Source organism: Amphiura filiformis, chromosome 9, assembly GCF_039555335.1.
Source record: "Amphiura filiformis chromosome 9, Afil_fr2py, whole genome shotgun sequence".
Taxonomy (NCBI): domain Eukaryota; kingdom Metazoa; phylum Echinodermata; class Ophiuroidea; order Amphilepidida; family Amphiuridae; genus Amphiura; species Amphiura filiformis.
In genome coordinates, this window is record NC_092636.1 from 67,662,398 (window position 1) to 67,678,426 (window position 16,029).

At 34.6% G+C, this 16,029-nt stretch overlaps 1 protein-coding gene across 4 annotated transcripts in view; it reads left to right on the forward strand.

Annotated features, from left to right (window-relative positions):
- Positions 1-14,663, forward strand: part of LOC140161366 (F-BAR and double SH3 domains protein 2-like) — an 88,094-nt gene extending 73,431 nt beyond the window's left edge. For 2 of the 4 annotated variants that reach the window (XM_072184872.1, XM_072184873.1), the window contains exons 14-21: positions 124-207; positions 1,668-1,875; positions 2,529-2,737; positions 3,999-4,244; positions 6,675-6,834; positions 7,436-7,489; positions 11,690-11,781; positions 12,989-14,663. In XM_072184872.1, coding sequence (XP_072040973.1) covers positions 124-207; positions 1,668-1,875; positions 2,529-2,737; positions 3,999-4,244; positions 6,675-6,834; positions 7,436-7,489; positions 11,690-11,781; positions 12,989-13,108 — 1,173 coding nt within the window. In that variant the 3' untranslated portion in view covers positions 13,109-14,663. The remainder of the gene's footprint in view (positions 1-123; positions 208-1,667; positions 1,876-2,528; positions 2,738-3,998; positions 4,245-6,674; positions 6,835-7,435; positions 7,490-11,689; positions 11,782-12,988) is intronic. The other 2 variants (XM_072184874.1, XM_072184875.1) reach the window with 2 other exon arrangements.
- Positions 14,664-16,029: the final 1,366 nt, after the last annotated feature.

Here is a 16,029-nt window from a genome sequence, read left to right on the forward strand (position 1 = left end):
GTAAATTAAATGAGTAAAACAAGCTGTTATTTCGTAAAATAAAAAGGCATATTTTTGGCCAAATAATATTTCTATAGTCATTTACTAATTGAAGTTATAAACTCATCTCATGATTTATTTCAGGCACAAAGGGAGGATGAACTCACAATAGATGAACATGAATATCTTGAAATTGTTGAAGAATCAGAGGGTGATGGATGGATTAAGGTAATGGTTATCTGTTTATTAAATACTATGGTCCGTATGCACAAAAGAGTTAGACCAGGTCTAAAATAAGACCTGGTCTAAGTGGAATTTTATCCCAGGATAAAGGACATTTTCCTTTACATTTGCTTCAGTTATTTTGTATTATTTTTGACCTTTGCATTTAAATCTTTAGATGGAGCGAGAGGTTGCGGGTTCGAATCCTGGCAGTGCCTAGTAGTAGTATGCTCTCGTGGAAAATTGAGTTAGCTTGAAATTCCCCTGGACAAGGAACTTACTGCTAATTGTCTCGTTGTAACCCGTACGAAAGTCGGGGAGCTGAAGAAGAATGGAAAGAAAGGAGAAATGAAGGAAGAAAACAAGCATGTTTGAATTTTTGATTTTTGATTTGATTTGTTCGGGTTCTGACAAACCTGGATAACCGAAGAAAGCCTCTATTGAAGCTTATCAAAACTGGCTGCGAAATACATGTACAGGTATGGCTCTCTGCACACAGGACCGACAGCTTAACGCCCCTCCGAAGGATTTGAGTACTTTCATGATTCATTTACCCAATTCTAAATGAACCATGGGGAGAGCGGACGTCTGAATTTAATCTACAGAAGTTGCCAGACTTTTTCAGAATATGATATGAGTAGAATATGAGATAATTTGTTTACATACTCTACTACTGGCAATGAGCATTAAGTCACAAGTAGGTGAGTTGGTATTCTTTAGTTAATTCACACCTGTACAAAAGAGAGAATGGGGCATTCTGTAAGTACTTTATGAATGGGGCACAATCGAACATTCACAAAGGATATACAGGTGGCAGCAAACAAATAACATCAACTCAACAGCCAAGCGGTCTCACAACTACCAACTTGTGACTTTATGCTCATTTCACAAAAGCAGGTCAGATATATGCTTTTGTAGTGAAAATAAACAAAGAACAAAACTACATGGTCAGGAACCAGGTGTCCAGATTAAAACTGAAAGTTGTCTCAGATATTCCTAGGAAAGTGTTGAAATACAAAAGTGAAACTGAAAATATCAGTTACAAGCAAAATTGGTTTCTTACACAAAGCATGCACGAAACAAGGGATATTGAACCACTGATGCTAAGAAAAGGATCAAGCTATCTGTGTACTGTTGTAGAAGCATATTCATGACTAGAATAGTTTGAGTTGCAGTAGGATGTCGCTGCAACACAAGGAATCTGGAAAGAACTATGGCAGTAAGGATTTTTATTCAAAAACAAGGACATTTGATATTAATTAAAAATATTATGTATGAAAAATCTGGGCTCATTTGCCAGAAGATGTCTTGAAAAGTATAAACAAGTGTATTTGGTCATCGCTTACAAAGCCATGAAAAATCTCTAAAGCAATATTCCATTTTATGTTATTGAATTCTGAATTTTTTACTTCATATAATGTAACATTTCAAACTGAACATGGCTTATTTGTCTTCATCACTTTTAGGCAAAGAGAGAGAATGGTGATACAGGTTACATTCCAGAGACCTATGTGCAGGTTCAGCGAGACCATCAACCTGTGACACCCACTATATCACATCAATCTGACTATAGTACATCAGATGAACCGTCTCATACATCATCTCAATCACTCAATGATTATGAAGTCCAAGCTGTTATGGGCAATACTGCAACAGAATCTAACAGGAATGTTGGTAAGTTATTAATAAACAAAACAAAATGTTGGTAACAGACAAGGAAATAAAGAAATGTTGGTCTTCCAGGATGAATTAGAATGTGAAAGCATCAGTACTGGTCAGCGCTCAGCCTTTACCATCAAGGATGTCAAACATGAGTAGACATAGAGAATTGCAGGTTCATATGTAGTGGTAATAAAATATCAGATCTAACAACATCGGCCGATGAAGAAGTTCCTCAAAGCGCTCCTGGTAAACAAAATAAACAAGTAGTGGTGAACTTATATTTGAAATACTTTCATGAGTAGACATATATTGAGGTGTGGAGTGTTCCATTTTGTGTGGATTATTATATATGAAATGAGGACCTATGTGTGATCCTCGCATGTACTATATCTCACATTGTCTTGCACCTGTCAGGGTGAAATATATAGGCCCTCTGGTTTCAAAAAGTATATATTATTTAATGGCCACAGATACACTTGAGGGAAAGACGAGAAGGATGCTGACAAAAAGACAGTAAACGGTAGTAATATTCAAATTGTGGTCTTCATGCAGCCCAAATTATGATTAAGATAGCTGAAGGCCAGACTAATATGTCATATGTTTAAGTTAATAATAATAAGTATATATAATAAATAAATTTGAACTTGTATTCTTTTAAATTACAGTGTGCATAGTAAAAGCTCTGTATGACTACACTGGCAGCAGTAGTGAAGAATTGAGCTTCCCTGAGGGCGCTGTAATCAAAGTGTTTAGAAAAGATGAGAATGGCGTGGATGATGGGTACTGGGAAGGTGAATTTAATGGTCGTGTTGGAGTGTTCCCATCCATACTTGTAGAAGAATTTGGTGCAGCTGGTCCTGAAGGCTTGTTAGAGGTAAATTAGCCAAAGTGTATTTACTAGGGGAGTGGAGGAGTTGTGAGAGTGGTTAGGGGGGTGACTGGTGGTAGACTGGTGTGTGTATGTGGGGTGGGGGTGGGGGTGTGCTTAGGTGGGTGTTAGTGTTGTGTATATGCCCATGAGCTAGTATGATCTATTACATGTGTGTTTTCTCGGGGTGTGTGTAGGGGGTGTCTCTGGGATGGGTGGGTGGGTGTATGATTATCTGGGGGTGTGCATGTGTGTTTTTGAATAGATTTTTTTCCTGATTTCAATTATATTCTGTTTAATATTTATTTGCTATGAAATGACATATTTGAAATCTAGTTTTAGTTCACCATTATTTTTGAGTTCCACCAGCACTTTGGCCAAAAGAGAAACAAGTTCTTGTGGCAGGTCTGAAAAGATTTAATGCGGAATGCTTTTTAATTATATTTCCCAACATAACAAGAAAAAAAAAATCCAAACTTTATTCTTCAGTATCCATTTAACGATATATATCATCGTCTACCCTTTCCTGCTATGTTGCCGTTGCTCACACTACCACTGCTCTACAGGCTTTTCTGCCTTTGGTCTGTGTCAGAGTTATCACTTTTGTAAACATGTCAAATATAAAGGTTTGTTTCATCCCTTCCACAATACACAGGCTAGAATGTTTGATTTCTTTTTAATGACAAAAAATGTGTAATTCAAAGATCCTGCTACCAGTAATACAATGCGTGCATGCCACGGAAATGGACTTGTTTATTTTTCGGCCTTATATGAAGTTTTTATAAATTTATAAGTTTTGTAGTTAGACATCACTTCTTTCAATTTTTACTAGTGTAGTTCCATCTTTTACGCTTACCCATAAAGTATTAGATGACATCAAACTTAGCAAATGTACTTAAAAGGGCATTTCGTGATCCACAGCATCATCCCCCCACTTTTCTCCAAAAAAGTTGATATTTTTATACCACTGGAAACCTCTGGCTACATAATGTTTATGTACAAAAAATTTCTTGCAGATTAATCCGTTTAGCAAAGATATCGTGAAATTTGAATATTTCGTTCTGGTATACCAGAACGATATTACAACACATTGTCTATGGAGCAGACGCAAAATCAGAACCAACTGAAATTTTGGGAATAAGCTTTTTTCGTGGATATCTAATGAAAAATGTCATAAAAAGAGGATGCTAGGATCATGAAATACTCCTTTAACCCAATTAAATATTTAGTACTTACCAACCCGTTAACAAACCCATCATTTTTCTAGGCACCAGCAGCTGTAGCAATCTGCACAGATAATGATCATATATCTGTCTCAACAGCGGTATTAATGTCTCGTCTCTCTCCGTCCCTGAGACGAACTGCTGAGATGCTAGCAGACAAACTGCCTGCTCCAAGTGTCCGTCCAGCTGAACAGACTAGTGCAGACAAAGCTAAGGATGCATCATCAGGTCAACAGTCACATGACAAGTCATGTGTGGAGTCATTTGACAGATATGCTGTATTTCGAATGGTTAATATGCATTGCATGAGCATGCCTGTTGTTTGGATTTTGTGACTTGGGCCGGATTCTTGTTTTGTACAATCTTTTGTCTTGATGATTGATGAAATGATCAGTGAAAATGATTGAACGAATGTCATCCCAGCTGGTTTATTCCTCCCCCTCAGTCATGCATGAATATTTCCCAGCATCTGAATAGCATTGAGAAATGAGCATGTTATAAATTAAATTTTATAAAGAAGTGTGATTGTCTTTATGACATATGAAGGTGATGAAATAAATCCGCATAGTACAATGTAAACTGTATAGAACTTTGTGATTGACATGAGGGGAGGTTGGTTTTGTGATTGATTGGGGAATGCTATGCATGGGAATTATGAAGGACCGTAAAGTTAGATCAGTTATATTTTGGAAAAGTATATATTTGTTTAAATTTGTGAACTTTAGACAATGTTGGTATTGGTTCAGTTGTATTACTCTTAAAATCATGAGAAAAAAATATTAGAAATTGGAGACTTAGTATATTCGAGTACTATGGATACCTGTTGTAGGCTAGAGTGATGCATAGTAGTGCAAGAATTACGGAAAGAGAAATATAAATTCATCATTTATGTTGATTTTGTTCAACAAGATCAAAGGGTCCGTTGAAAGATATTTGGGACTGATTGGTGCACTTTGGCAAACAACCATGTCAAACGTTTGTATTGGCAAGTGAAATGCATGCAAGAATCTTATATATTGTGATGCTCTTTGGGGGTCAGTCACCCATCTTTGCACAGTATTTTTGTGGGGCCTGAGAGCACATCAGACATATCGAGTTGCATTCTGCATACAAAGAATGTCTTTCTGATATCAAATTATTTTTATTTTTGAAATTCTTGACACAATACAAATTTTATTAAAGATATACATTTTTTATATATCAGTAGATTTATAAATTTGTCTTCGAGGAGTGTTAAATATGAAAAATTGAAAAAATGTAAATTTTTAATAATTTGCCATAAAATGTGTTTTATATTGCCAATTTCAAAAAAATTCAAATTACTTGATATCAGAAGGACATTCCTCATATTCAGAATGCAATTTGATATGTCTGATGTGCACTCATGTCCCACAAAAATACTGCGCAAACATTGCAATTCGAGCCCTTGATGTAATATTGTGCATATTTTGAAATATAATTGAAAACTCCATTGTTGAATTAAGTATCAGTCCTGTTAACTATACATACCCAATGCTGGAGATATTGGGCTATTCCAGTTGAAATCTATTATACCCCCCTATGGAAGACATGGCTTTAATCATCCATGCAAGGAGTGTGAATTTCAAATAGGATTGCATAAATGGGTGACTCCATTTGAAATCTACACTCTCTGTGTGGGATGTTAAGGTCATGTCTTCCATAGGGGGTGTATGGATTTCAACTGGAATAGCCATTGTTGCACCTGAAACCTGTCATTTACAAAGTGGTAAAGATAAGACTAATGAAAGTTGGGTCATATTTTACATTTCATACTTGTGGATATTGGATGAGGAGACCATTTCATTATTCATTATTTCATTCATTATTCATTATTTCATGCTCTTCCATTTGCAATGCTCCCAATACCGTATCCTGCATATATGATATGATGTCATTTGAAATTAAACACAATAAACCTGTCTGCAATTTAGCAGTGCATGCTCAAAATCCAAAAAAGGAATTTATTGTCATTGGATGATGGCAGAATTATACTAAGCGAATGATGGAATAAATGCCATTTGAGAGTGCTCTAGAAGAAAACAGTTACAAGTCTAATGCAGCAGTAGGGTCAGAGTTTACAACTTACATATCATATTAAAATATTGATAAGTTGGTCTGATGTTTTTGGTGAAGGCCCATTCAGTGATTTGGTCATCCGGACGATCGTAAAAATAATCAAAATTCAGATTTTTGTACCTTTGGCATTGTCATAAATGTGTTAACATAGCCTGCTATTGGTGCAGCCAAAAGCCGTGTATTTAAGACAAAAATAAAGAATTTACATGAATCTGTAATTTATATACTGACAGTATATAAATTAGATACATGTATTTGCAACTTTGGCAATACTGCTGTTTACTTTGTTTTCTTTGCCGAATTTTTCATTTAAAAAATACCAAATGACAATTTGAATGACATATTCTGAACTTTTAAGCAATTTATAAAGAATTTATGTTTTTTTACACTTTTGCTGGGATCACTGAATGGGTCTTAAAGTTGAGTTGGGGAGGTCAATAGTAGTATTTCTACCTATATGTGGGAGAGGGCTTCTTCCGAAGGTATATTCATGTATTGGAAAAGATGCAATTTAATCCAGTTAGTTTCATTCAGCCCCGGGATGAAAGATGCTGACCATCTGTGTTATTAACTTCATTAATGTTTTACAATAACACCACCTTTTAAATTTGCATTTTTTGTAGGATGACTTTGATGATGATGTTGATTCAGGACCGCCACCAGAGTTTGAGCCACCCTCCATGCCTCCACCCCCTCTCCCAGATAACATAACTATGTCAAGTCTTTCACCGCCAACAGACTTCGATCCATCAAGAATAAGATCAGCTTCAGTTGGACCATTAGGTAAGTTTTGTAAAAGCATTACAGGTAGTTGTTGGTTTAAATTCTTAAGATATTAATTTCAAGACAGACTATACTTTGTGATGCTGTAGCTAATACAAGTTGCTTATTTGGTAGCCTATTATAATTTTGGAGCTTGCATTTTATTTATCTACTGTGCTTATTTTTCAAACTACAATTTGATTTTTTAATTTGCTTATATTTTAATTTCTAAATTAGATACAATTTTGTTTTTATTAACCATGATAATATGTAACATGCATCATAATGTAGAACTTTCTGAATAGTGGTGGAGACTAAACTGCAAAAGAAATCTTTAGATTGTGCATTTGCTGTAAGTGAATTGCATACATTCAGAAGTAGAACGCTGATTGAAGATATAGTTATACATACGTCATAAAAAATGAGTAAGTAAACTGTACACGTATGCCACATAGGAATGACAAGTGCATTTGCAGTTACTAAAGAACTTGTGCAGTCAGTTTTGTTCCTTGCAACCTACCCAACTTTTATTTTGTTTTAGATATTCAAGATAACATCTTAAAAATTGCAATTTTATTTGCCTATTTTGTAATTGTCCATTTGCACATTACTTACACCCAAGATATGCTCAGTTTAGAAAATCTAAGAGGATCGCCTAAGACGAGACGATATTCTGGTATGTAATGACCTTAAGCTTAATACTGTCATTGACCTTTTGTACATAAAATCTGAAGCTACCAAAGATAATATATGTATGGCCCTACTGTGATACGCACGAGTCTAGAAAATGAAAACAAATCAATGGCTATTGGCTAACTTGATAAGTGCATTTCGAGTGACAGTTGTGTAAAGTATATGCATAATACACATATTTTGAGTGAGACATTGCGTATCATGTGTGTTCATATTAGGAAAGATCCTTACATATTTTGTCTTTGTAAACTGTACTTAACATGTACCAATAATAAACATGAAGCAACTAGCATAGAATAATTAATCAAGCAAATGTGCTATGTAAAATACTTGTCTACTGTCAGTGTAATGTCAGTGTACAGATATAATGAACCTGTCCATATTCAATGGGTCATTTCAAGATTTTTATATTGCATAAAATACTGTATCTGATATAGTAAAATCCCAAATTTGATTGACATGTCCCATTGATGACCCCAAAAGGTGTGAAACCTTGCTTCATAAAGGTGAGAAATGGGTGTGCATTGATTCATTTGTTGATAGAATTGTGTGGAAAAAAGAGGTAAGAAACCGCAAGATGAAGACAAATTCTCTTATTTGATTAGTTAATTTTGGTTTAGAACAGAAATCAATACCAATGTATGATGTGTAACAAATTAGGTATCATGACACCGACTCAATAAAATCTTGAAATGATCCAGCGCGCGTTATATTGGTACATGTACAGAACACCAACATTGTTGGCTTGCTTGCTAAGCTTCAACTGCCTTGATTGTTTGCTGATGCAGCAGGGCTATCTACACAGTTGTCTGAATTCAGAGCAATAGGCAATTCACCCCCTATGGAAGACATGACCTTAATCTCATATACAAGGGTGTTGATTTCAAAGGGAGTCACCCATTCAGGGAACCCCATTTGAAATTCACACCCCCTGTGAGGGAGATTAAGGTCATATCTCCCCTAGGGGGTGTAGCCCAATGTGGATCTAATTTTACTCATGTTGTTCACATTGCATTAAACTGGATCCAACACAGAAATCTCAGTCATTGTCTATAGGATATATTTTAATCCAGATTGCAGCAAGCTGGATTACGATGTACTGTGTATGTAGCCCTGTAATGTTATCATGTATGTACTTCAGATGGTAGCTATACAAAAGGTCAGCATTGTAAGCTAGAGGTCAACAGTGTGTTTGCTAGAATATATCATAACAGATTGTAGTGCCATTTTAACTTTAATTTGTCTCAGATTCTAACATCAGTTTTCCTCCAATTCTTTCATCTCTAAACTCTTTTTACATCATTTATAATGTGGGAAATAGGTTATTGAAGTATTCCACATGTGCTCAATCAGAGCTGTGATGGTTTCTTCACATTGATGTCTTCAGTTCCAGGTTTTCCCATTTTGACAGTTTATGTACTTGAGGGCCATTATATAGTCTGACACCTTGTCTGCATTTTGCCGCTACAACAAACATAGCCAAAATCTTGTTTTGCCACCATGACAAAACATCAAGAAGAAGAACAAAACTGTGAACAAGGTTAATTAATCATTGGAGTGAAACATTGCAACAGAGATACAAAATGCAGCGTTTGTTACAACAGAAACATGCACACAAAATGGTGGACTGTATATTGGCCAGAGTCATGGTGGGCGGAGTTTTACTGTGCAATCTATCCCTATATAACCCCTCTCATATGGTTAGTCTTCCTTTTAACTGGGTCACATGCTTATACATTTGAAATGTATGAAGCATTCTAAATGATACTTACCCAAATTTATGGAATCATTCACACTTAAACCCGGGATTTCTTTTATCATTATGCTTATACTTTTTCTGTCTATCTGGTTTACTTGTTCATTTGGAATAGGATGGAATCTTTTAATACATTGATTCACCGTCAATGAATAAAATGGGATGTTTGCAAAAGTACTTATTCCCTGTGCATTTGGTATGCCTGCCCATCACCCCTTTCCATTTTAGAGCAAAAATGTTCAGGTATTGTATCAGCTTACAAGATGTCAGGGACAGCCAATGATGATTGTTGCTAGGGAATGTACTATGGATGACATTGAAGCATTGATTTGGTATAAATTTTAATCTGATATGTAAAGTAACTAGACCTTTGATACATACTTTTATTGGTACATGAATGTATACAGTACTTGCTTGTGATAAATGCATATTATTCAAATTTAATTAGGTTTAGATTGCCTATGTCAATTATAGCAACATGTCCCATATAATTTTGCAACTATAGTGTATTTTTTGAAGAAAAAAATTATCTTAAATGCTTGAATTTAAGAATGTTGTCATATTATCATGAAATTCTGTTAAAAATCATGCCTGAAACCTAATTTTAATATATGCCCATTCATTCACAACTATATTGCAGAGCTTTGTTAAATTCTTCATGTAATATGCAACATATATTCAAATCCAAGCTCAACAAGGACCATTACCAACAGCAGATTTGGCTTGTAAACCACCGAAGAAAGAACATCCATCTTCAGCTTTTTAGAGACATTATACCAGCCTAATCATTTTTTTGTTTGTCTTATGTGGCTTCTTTGTGAACATTCAATTAAAATTGCTTGTCAATGTTGTATTACAAGCTTTATTGCAGATATAATAATGCATATAGCCAACATTATCAATTCTGTAATGAAAAAGCAAAGAGCATGAGGTAGTAACTACTGTTCAGATGCATTACTCATAATGCAACACTTTAAGTGTATTAATTTATTCAGCAAGTTAATGCTTGATATGTGACCTCATGAAAAATTACTTTGCATCAGATCACATCAAAGTATTTTAAAACTTTGATCAATCAAATGTTGATCACTTAATACTTTAATCATAGATCACTTAAAAGTGATCAATGAAATTTGACTCCATTTCGCTCCACATTTGCTTTTATCATGTATGCAGTCACTTGTCTAGAACCTAACAAATATTATTGTTTTTAGCTGAAACTGTTAAAAGTAAGAGTTAGACATAAGAATGGAATAAACACTCAATCATCAATTATATGCATAAGTACAACTATGTTAAATCCTTTAAGTGTGACATTTGTAAGTATTTAATACTAGACAGTAGAATCATCAGAAGCTACTACCAACCAAGCATATGTGCCATTATATATTTGCATAATATGATCAGCTTTCAAATGCTGCAGCTGTAAACAAATATCTCATTTATGCTACCATTAATCAAGTAGTAATGTCATACACCAATTTCTTAATAAACCAGCCTTCCATTTAGATTGTTACATGTAATGTGAGGATTATTTCCACAAATTTGTAGAACATAATATCAAATTAAAACTAACAAATATTATGCAGATTAGTTTATTTAGAGATACATGTATCTTATATTTCATATGAATATATAGTTTAATCTGCTCATAATCGGTGGAGCTTATAACATCACAGATTAATATCAATATATTTTATTCTTGTAACCTCTCGCCAGACGCATCACAAATTTTCAATTCAAGTCCTATACTTTGTCTACTTTCTTTAACACTCAAAATATAGACCAGACATGTCAACTATAGCACTCTAAACATGGGTCTACTTTTTCGGTGTAGTGGTAAAAACCTAACATTTCCCACAGGTTACGAGCTGATTAAACCATATTATTAGTATACTAGTAGTGCTTACTTAGTCAGTATCTATTGTTCAGCAACCCCTTTAATCTGTTTATGAAAAAACATTGGCTACATTTAATTATCACTGCTGCCGCTACAAGACATCAGGGTTAGGGTTTAGGATTGGTATTAGGGTTTGGATTGGAGTTAATGTTAGGGTTTGGATTAAGAATTAGGGTTAGGATTAAGGTAATAGGGTTAGACTTAGGATTATGGTTGGGGTTGTGTCAGCGGTAATAAGTTGCCCCAAAAAGTTTATCAGAAGATAATTCAAGTATAATAGAATTGATTTTAGAGGAAATGAGTACAATATTCTCATGTTTTTGAAACAGCTATTTCTTATGGGAGCACAAGTTTCCTTATTCTGCACCCAACTGAAACTCTCTACCAGTGAGCACTTTCCCAACTTAATCTCTTTTACAAAGTATGTGTTCTTTGATTATTGTTTCCTGAATTGTTCATGATTTTAATATGATCATTTTTAACCAGTTGTAACTTAGCTTTGATGTGTATTGTTTCCTCTTTTTCAGAAAATAATGATAATTTGAGTGTGCCATCAGCAAATAGTCTCGCCCTACCCAGATCAGTCTCGCAGACGTCAGTGTCAACAACATTAAAACCTGTAAGTGAAGAGGGTGAACTCATGGTTGTTGCCAACTCTATATTTTATGTTTAATTGGAGATTAAACAAATAGGAATTACTCTCTTTCTATAGTTATTATTATTAAACCATCTCAGTGTGATAGATTCCATAATACATTGGAGCATTGGGAAAATGTTAAAGAGCATTGGACTTCGACTATTGTCTGAACTACGTAACAGAATTATATATTATATAATTATTTCCTAACTGCGTTGTGTGGAATCATTGAGCCCATTAATTGATAATAATACCGATACAAAAATAACGGTTGTGCACTAATAAGGTGGTGCCTAGTCACAGAACTAATAGAGGTAGTCATTGTGACGTCAACGCCGCCATCTTGTGGGTACGGAGTGCCTTGTTGCTAAGATCACCGCGTTGAACAGGTGCGTCACGCGCTGCAAATTCCGCATAATCGGGCGCGTAATGTCTAACGCATGACATGCAGAACGGCAGTACCCACAAGATGTCGGATCCCGTGGAAAAGGCTGACAGCCTCTATTACAAGAGGCCAGAGTTCAATTCCCAGGATAAATTAACTAAAATTAAAGATCAAAACATGTCAAACAAAGTCTTTACAAGCTGTTTAGTATTTTGCAGATATATCATGGCTACTGGCACACAATTGTTTGGAGATAATTTATAACATTTGCTAAGTGCAAATTTCGCACTTCATTTTGACTTGATCTGTATAAATGATTATCTATAGAATCTTGAAAATTGCTAACAGTAGCTAACATTAAGTACCATTTGAAAGCACACTTTTTTGCATTTGTGATATTAGATATATATACTTTGCATAAATGTAACAGTAATAGCCTGCCATCAGCCTCCTGAAAGATATCATATTATGTTATTTTCATATTTTTGAAACATTTTTTGGTGAAATCAGAAAAGAATGAAAATTGATGCAAAATATTTGTTTGCCAAAGATTTGCACAATTTGCCATTTTGATCTGATAGGTCAAATATAGTGTAGGGCAAATTAATTTCATGGAACACTCTTTAGTGGTCCATCTTTATAAATAGATATATTTTAGCAGGAATTGATTGTGCAAATTGTTATTGTAAGGTTTCTCAGAAAACTTGCAAACTTTACTTCCTGTTGCAATTATTTTGCAGTAGTACAAAAGCAATATTTAGTCACTTTGCATCCCATTTTATTTGTTCCCATAATGCATCACAGGCTAGAGTAGCACCACCACCACCAGGAGGTAAAGGCAAGAGACCATTACAGCAGCAAAAATCATCTAGTAGCCAAGCTAGTGCACGGTATAGTGATGACCTCCCGGTCTCTATGGTTTGAGAAGAATTATGAATGCTCTGTTGCATATTGGAAGCTTATAGCTACAAAATCCTTATGCCATGAAGCCTTATCAAGCAGACAAGGTAGCATACAGGACCTGCCAGTTTCAAGTTTGACAAGAATTATAACTGCTTAGTTTACGTTATAAGCAGATAGCTAAGAAACCTTTATGCCATGTATCTATCAAGCAACCAAGGTCACACACATAATGCAGAGGAGATCCTGGAAATCTGTATGGTTTGGTAACAGTTATCTTCATTATTAAGCTGCCAATGTAGTACACAGTATGGAGAGGACCTGTAAGTCTCTATGGTTTGGCCAGATTTAAAATGCATAGTTGCATTATCTAACATATTGCCTGGAAATCTTGAAGCCATCCATCAAAAAATATGTACAAGATTTAAGTCTATTCATCTGAAGCAAGTCAACTTCAGGAAATAATTAATGCAGCAAAATGTCAGTGAGCACTGATGAGCAGCATAAAAGTAGTGCTCGTTATAAAAAGACTTGGGATACAACTTATAGATTATGGGAGTAAGTATTGCATTCACAGTCATCATTACTTTGTCTAACATTAGATTTTGCTTGCTTTGAGAGTGTAAAAAGTTGTCAAAACTAGACTGCTCTTGCATAATGAATTAATCACAAGTGTTACTACATCACTGATTAGTTTAACCCCATGGGCACTATTGCCTTTCTTATGGAGCCTTTGATTGGTTAATGACATGATGTAATAATCTGAGTAACCAATCAAAATAGAGCTTTTAGGTCTCTTAGGACTTTTACATATAATCCCATTTAACCTTACTGACTTTTCTTACCATGTGTCTGATTGGCTCCATACATGATATAGTCGTCTTTGTATCCAATCAAATAGCTCTTAGAGGCTGATAATTCTGCTGGTAGTGGCCGTGGGGTTATAATAAAACTAAAGCCAGAAATAAAGAAACTAGTTTGTGTCTGACGATCCTGTCAATCAAACTCCCCACAGCCTGTAATTGGTTAATGTTGACATGTTCATCAATGGAAATTTCCTATTACTAAGACCTAACTTCTGAGATGGTTTGTATGTTTGAAAGTGCAAAACTAACCATAGGTTAGTTCCGAAATTTTCAGTCATCACAACAAATCGTAAACAAACCATCTCTGTGTTTGATTAACAGGTGACATCAGTTTCTTTACCTCTGGCTTTATTATATGTATCTTATTGGCTGAGTAACAACATGTGATAAACATTTTAAGTACTATGCTTTCAACCCAAAGTGTTGCCACTTTTAGGAAATTTAAAAGGGTGCTATATTTTTCTTGTGCAATTTAGCATGATATTTACATGTACAGGTGACCCCCCTGAATGTTTCTCTTGATACTTTGTCCCACAAAATTTATTTGTTTTTTGTGTGCTATTTTGCCTTCAAAATACTTAACCTGGTGATGGGGTAATTATTAAGGACTAGTGAAAATAATAATAAATGTAGGCAATTTTGTTTGTGGCATTAGAAATATCTGTCTACATATAACATGTGGCAACCAGGCTGTTTTGTACTGAGATTTAAGATTTAGGATCTCATGTTTGTAGCTAAATCATTTCGATACGTATGATTTAATGATGGATAGCAGCAATGAAATAATTGTTTGTGGTGGGCAGAGCAAAAGTTGTTGGTGAATCTAAATAATGGCCACAATCCTGGCAAACACAAAAATGTTTTTTAAACTGTTTATAAAAATGTCAAAACATTGAATAACATTTAAACATTCTGTATGAAACAAACATTATAAAAAACATTTCAAAATGTGGTCAAAGTGTTATTGCAAAATATTGTTTTGCAAACATTTGATCAAAATAACAGTATGTTATGATGTTTTATAGTAGCTGTAAAGAATGTTTTATACCTTTTAAATAACCCAATATTTAAACGTTTTCTGGCAACGTCTTCTGCCCTTTTCCAAAAGTGTAGTGTGTTTGCTAGGATGCTAGGGGCAACAGTGAGGAAATCCAGTATGATGATTACATTTTAGTAGATATGGTATAAAAATGACTGTGAATGCAACATACTGATGATGTAGTAAATCATTGGGTAAAGTGTCTATCTGTGCCTTATTGTAATTTATGCATTTATTATAAGAGTTTCTTTTCACCTGTTTGTGACAGTTTGATGCTAGTTTACACCAATGAGATCTTTGTCAATTTCTTGGCTCTCTGAGCATTCTTGCGTAACAACTCAGAATATAATGACTGAACAAAGCCAGAAGTGGTTAAGTTCAATAGCTGCCATGTGTATCTGCCATGTGTAGATGAGTATAATAAACTGTGTGTAATTGCCCATTATGTTCACAGGGCAGCTATTGCACTTACCCACATCTGGCACTGAGCAGTCAATAAGTGATGTAATCGAGCAAAATGAATCGTATGTTGAGCAAATCAAACATCAGTTTTTTAATTGCACTCGGCTATTCCTGTTGAAATCCATACAATCCCCTATGGAAGACAAGACATGATTGTGTATATTAAGATTGAGAGGTGTGGATTTTCAGTAGTTATTATGTACTAATTACAAAACAGGTTTCTTAACTTTGTACATTAATAACCCTTGATGTATATGCTGCATTATGTTATGACATTTTGATACCTTGCAGTCTAATCACATGAAAATCTGACTAACAATCAATACTAAGTTAAGGGATCTAAAATGAGCGTTTATTGCGTTTCGATAGTATTTTTTGTGGGACATGAGAGCACCTCAGACCTATCGAATTGCATTCTGAATACGAAGCATGTCTTTCTGATATCAAATAATTTTCATTTTTTGAAAATCACAATATAATACAAATTTTATGACAAATTATAAAAATTTGATATTTTTTCAATTTTTGATATATAACAGTCCTCGAAGTAAATTATATAAATCTAATGATATATTCTT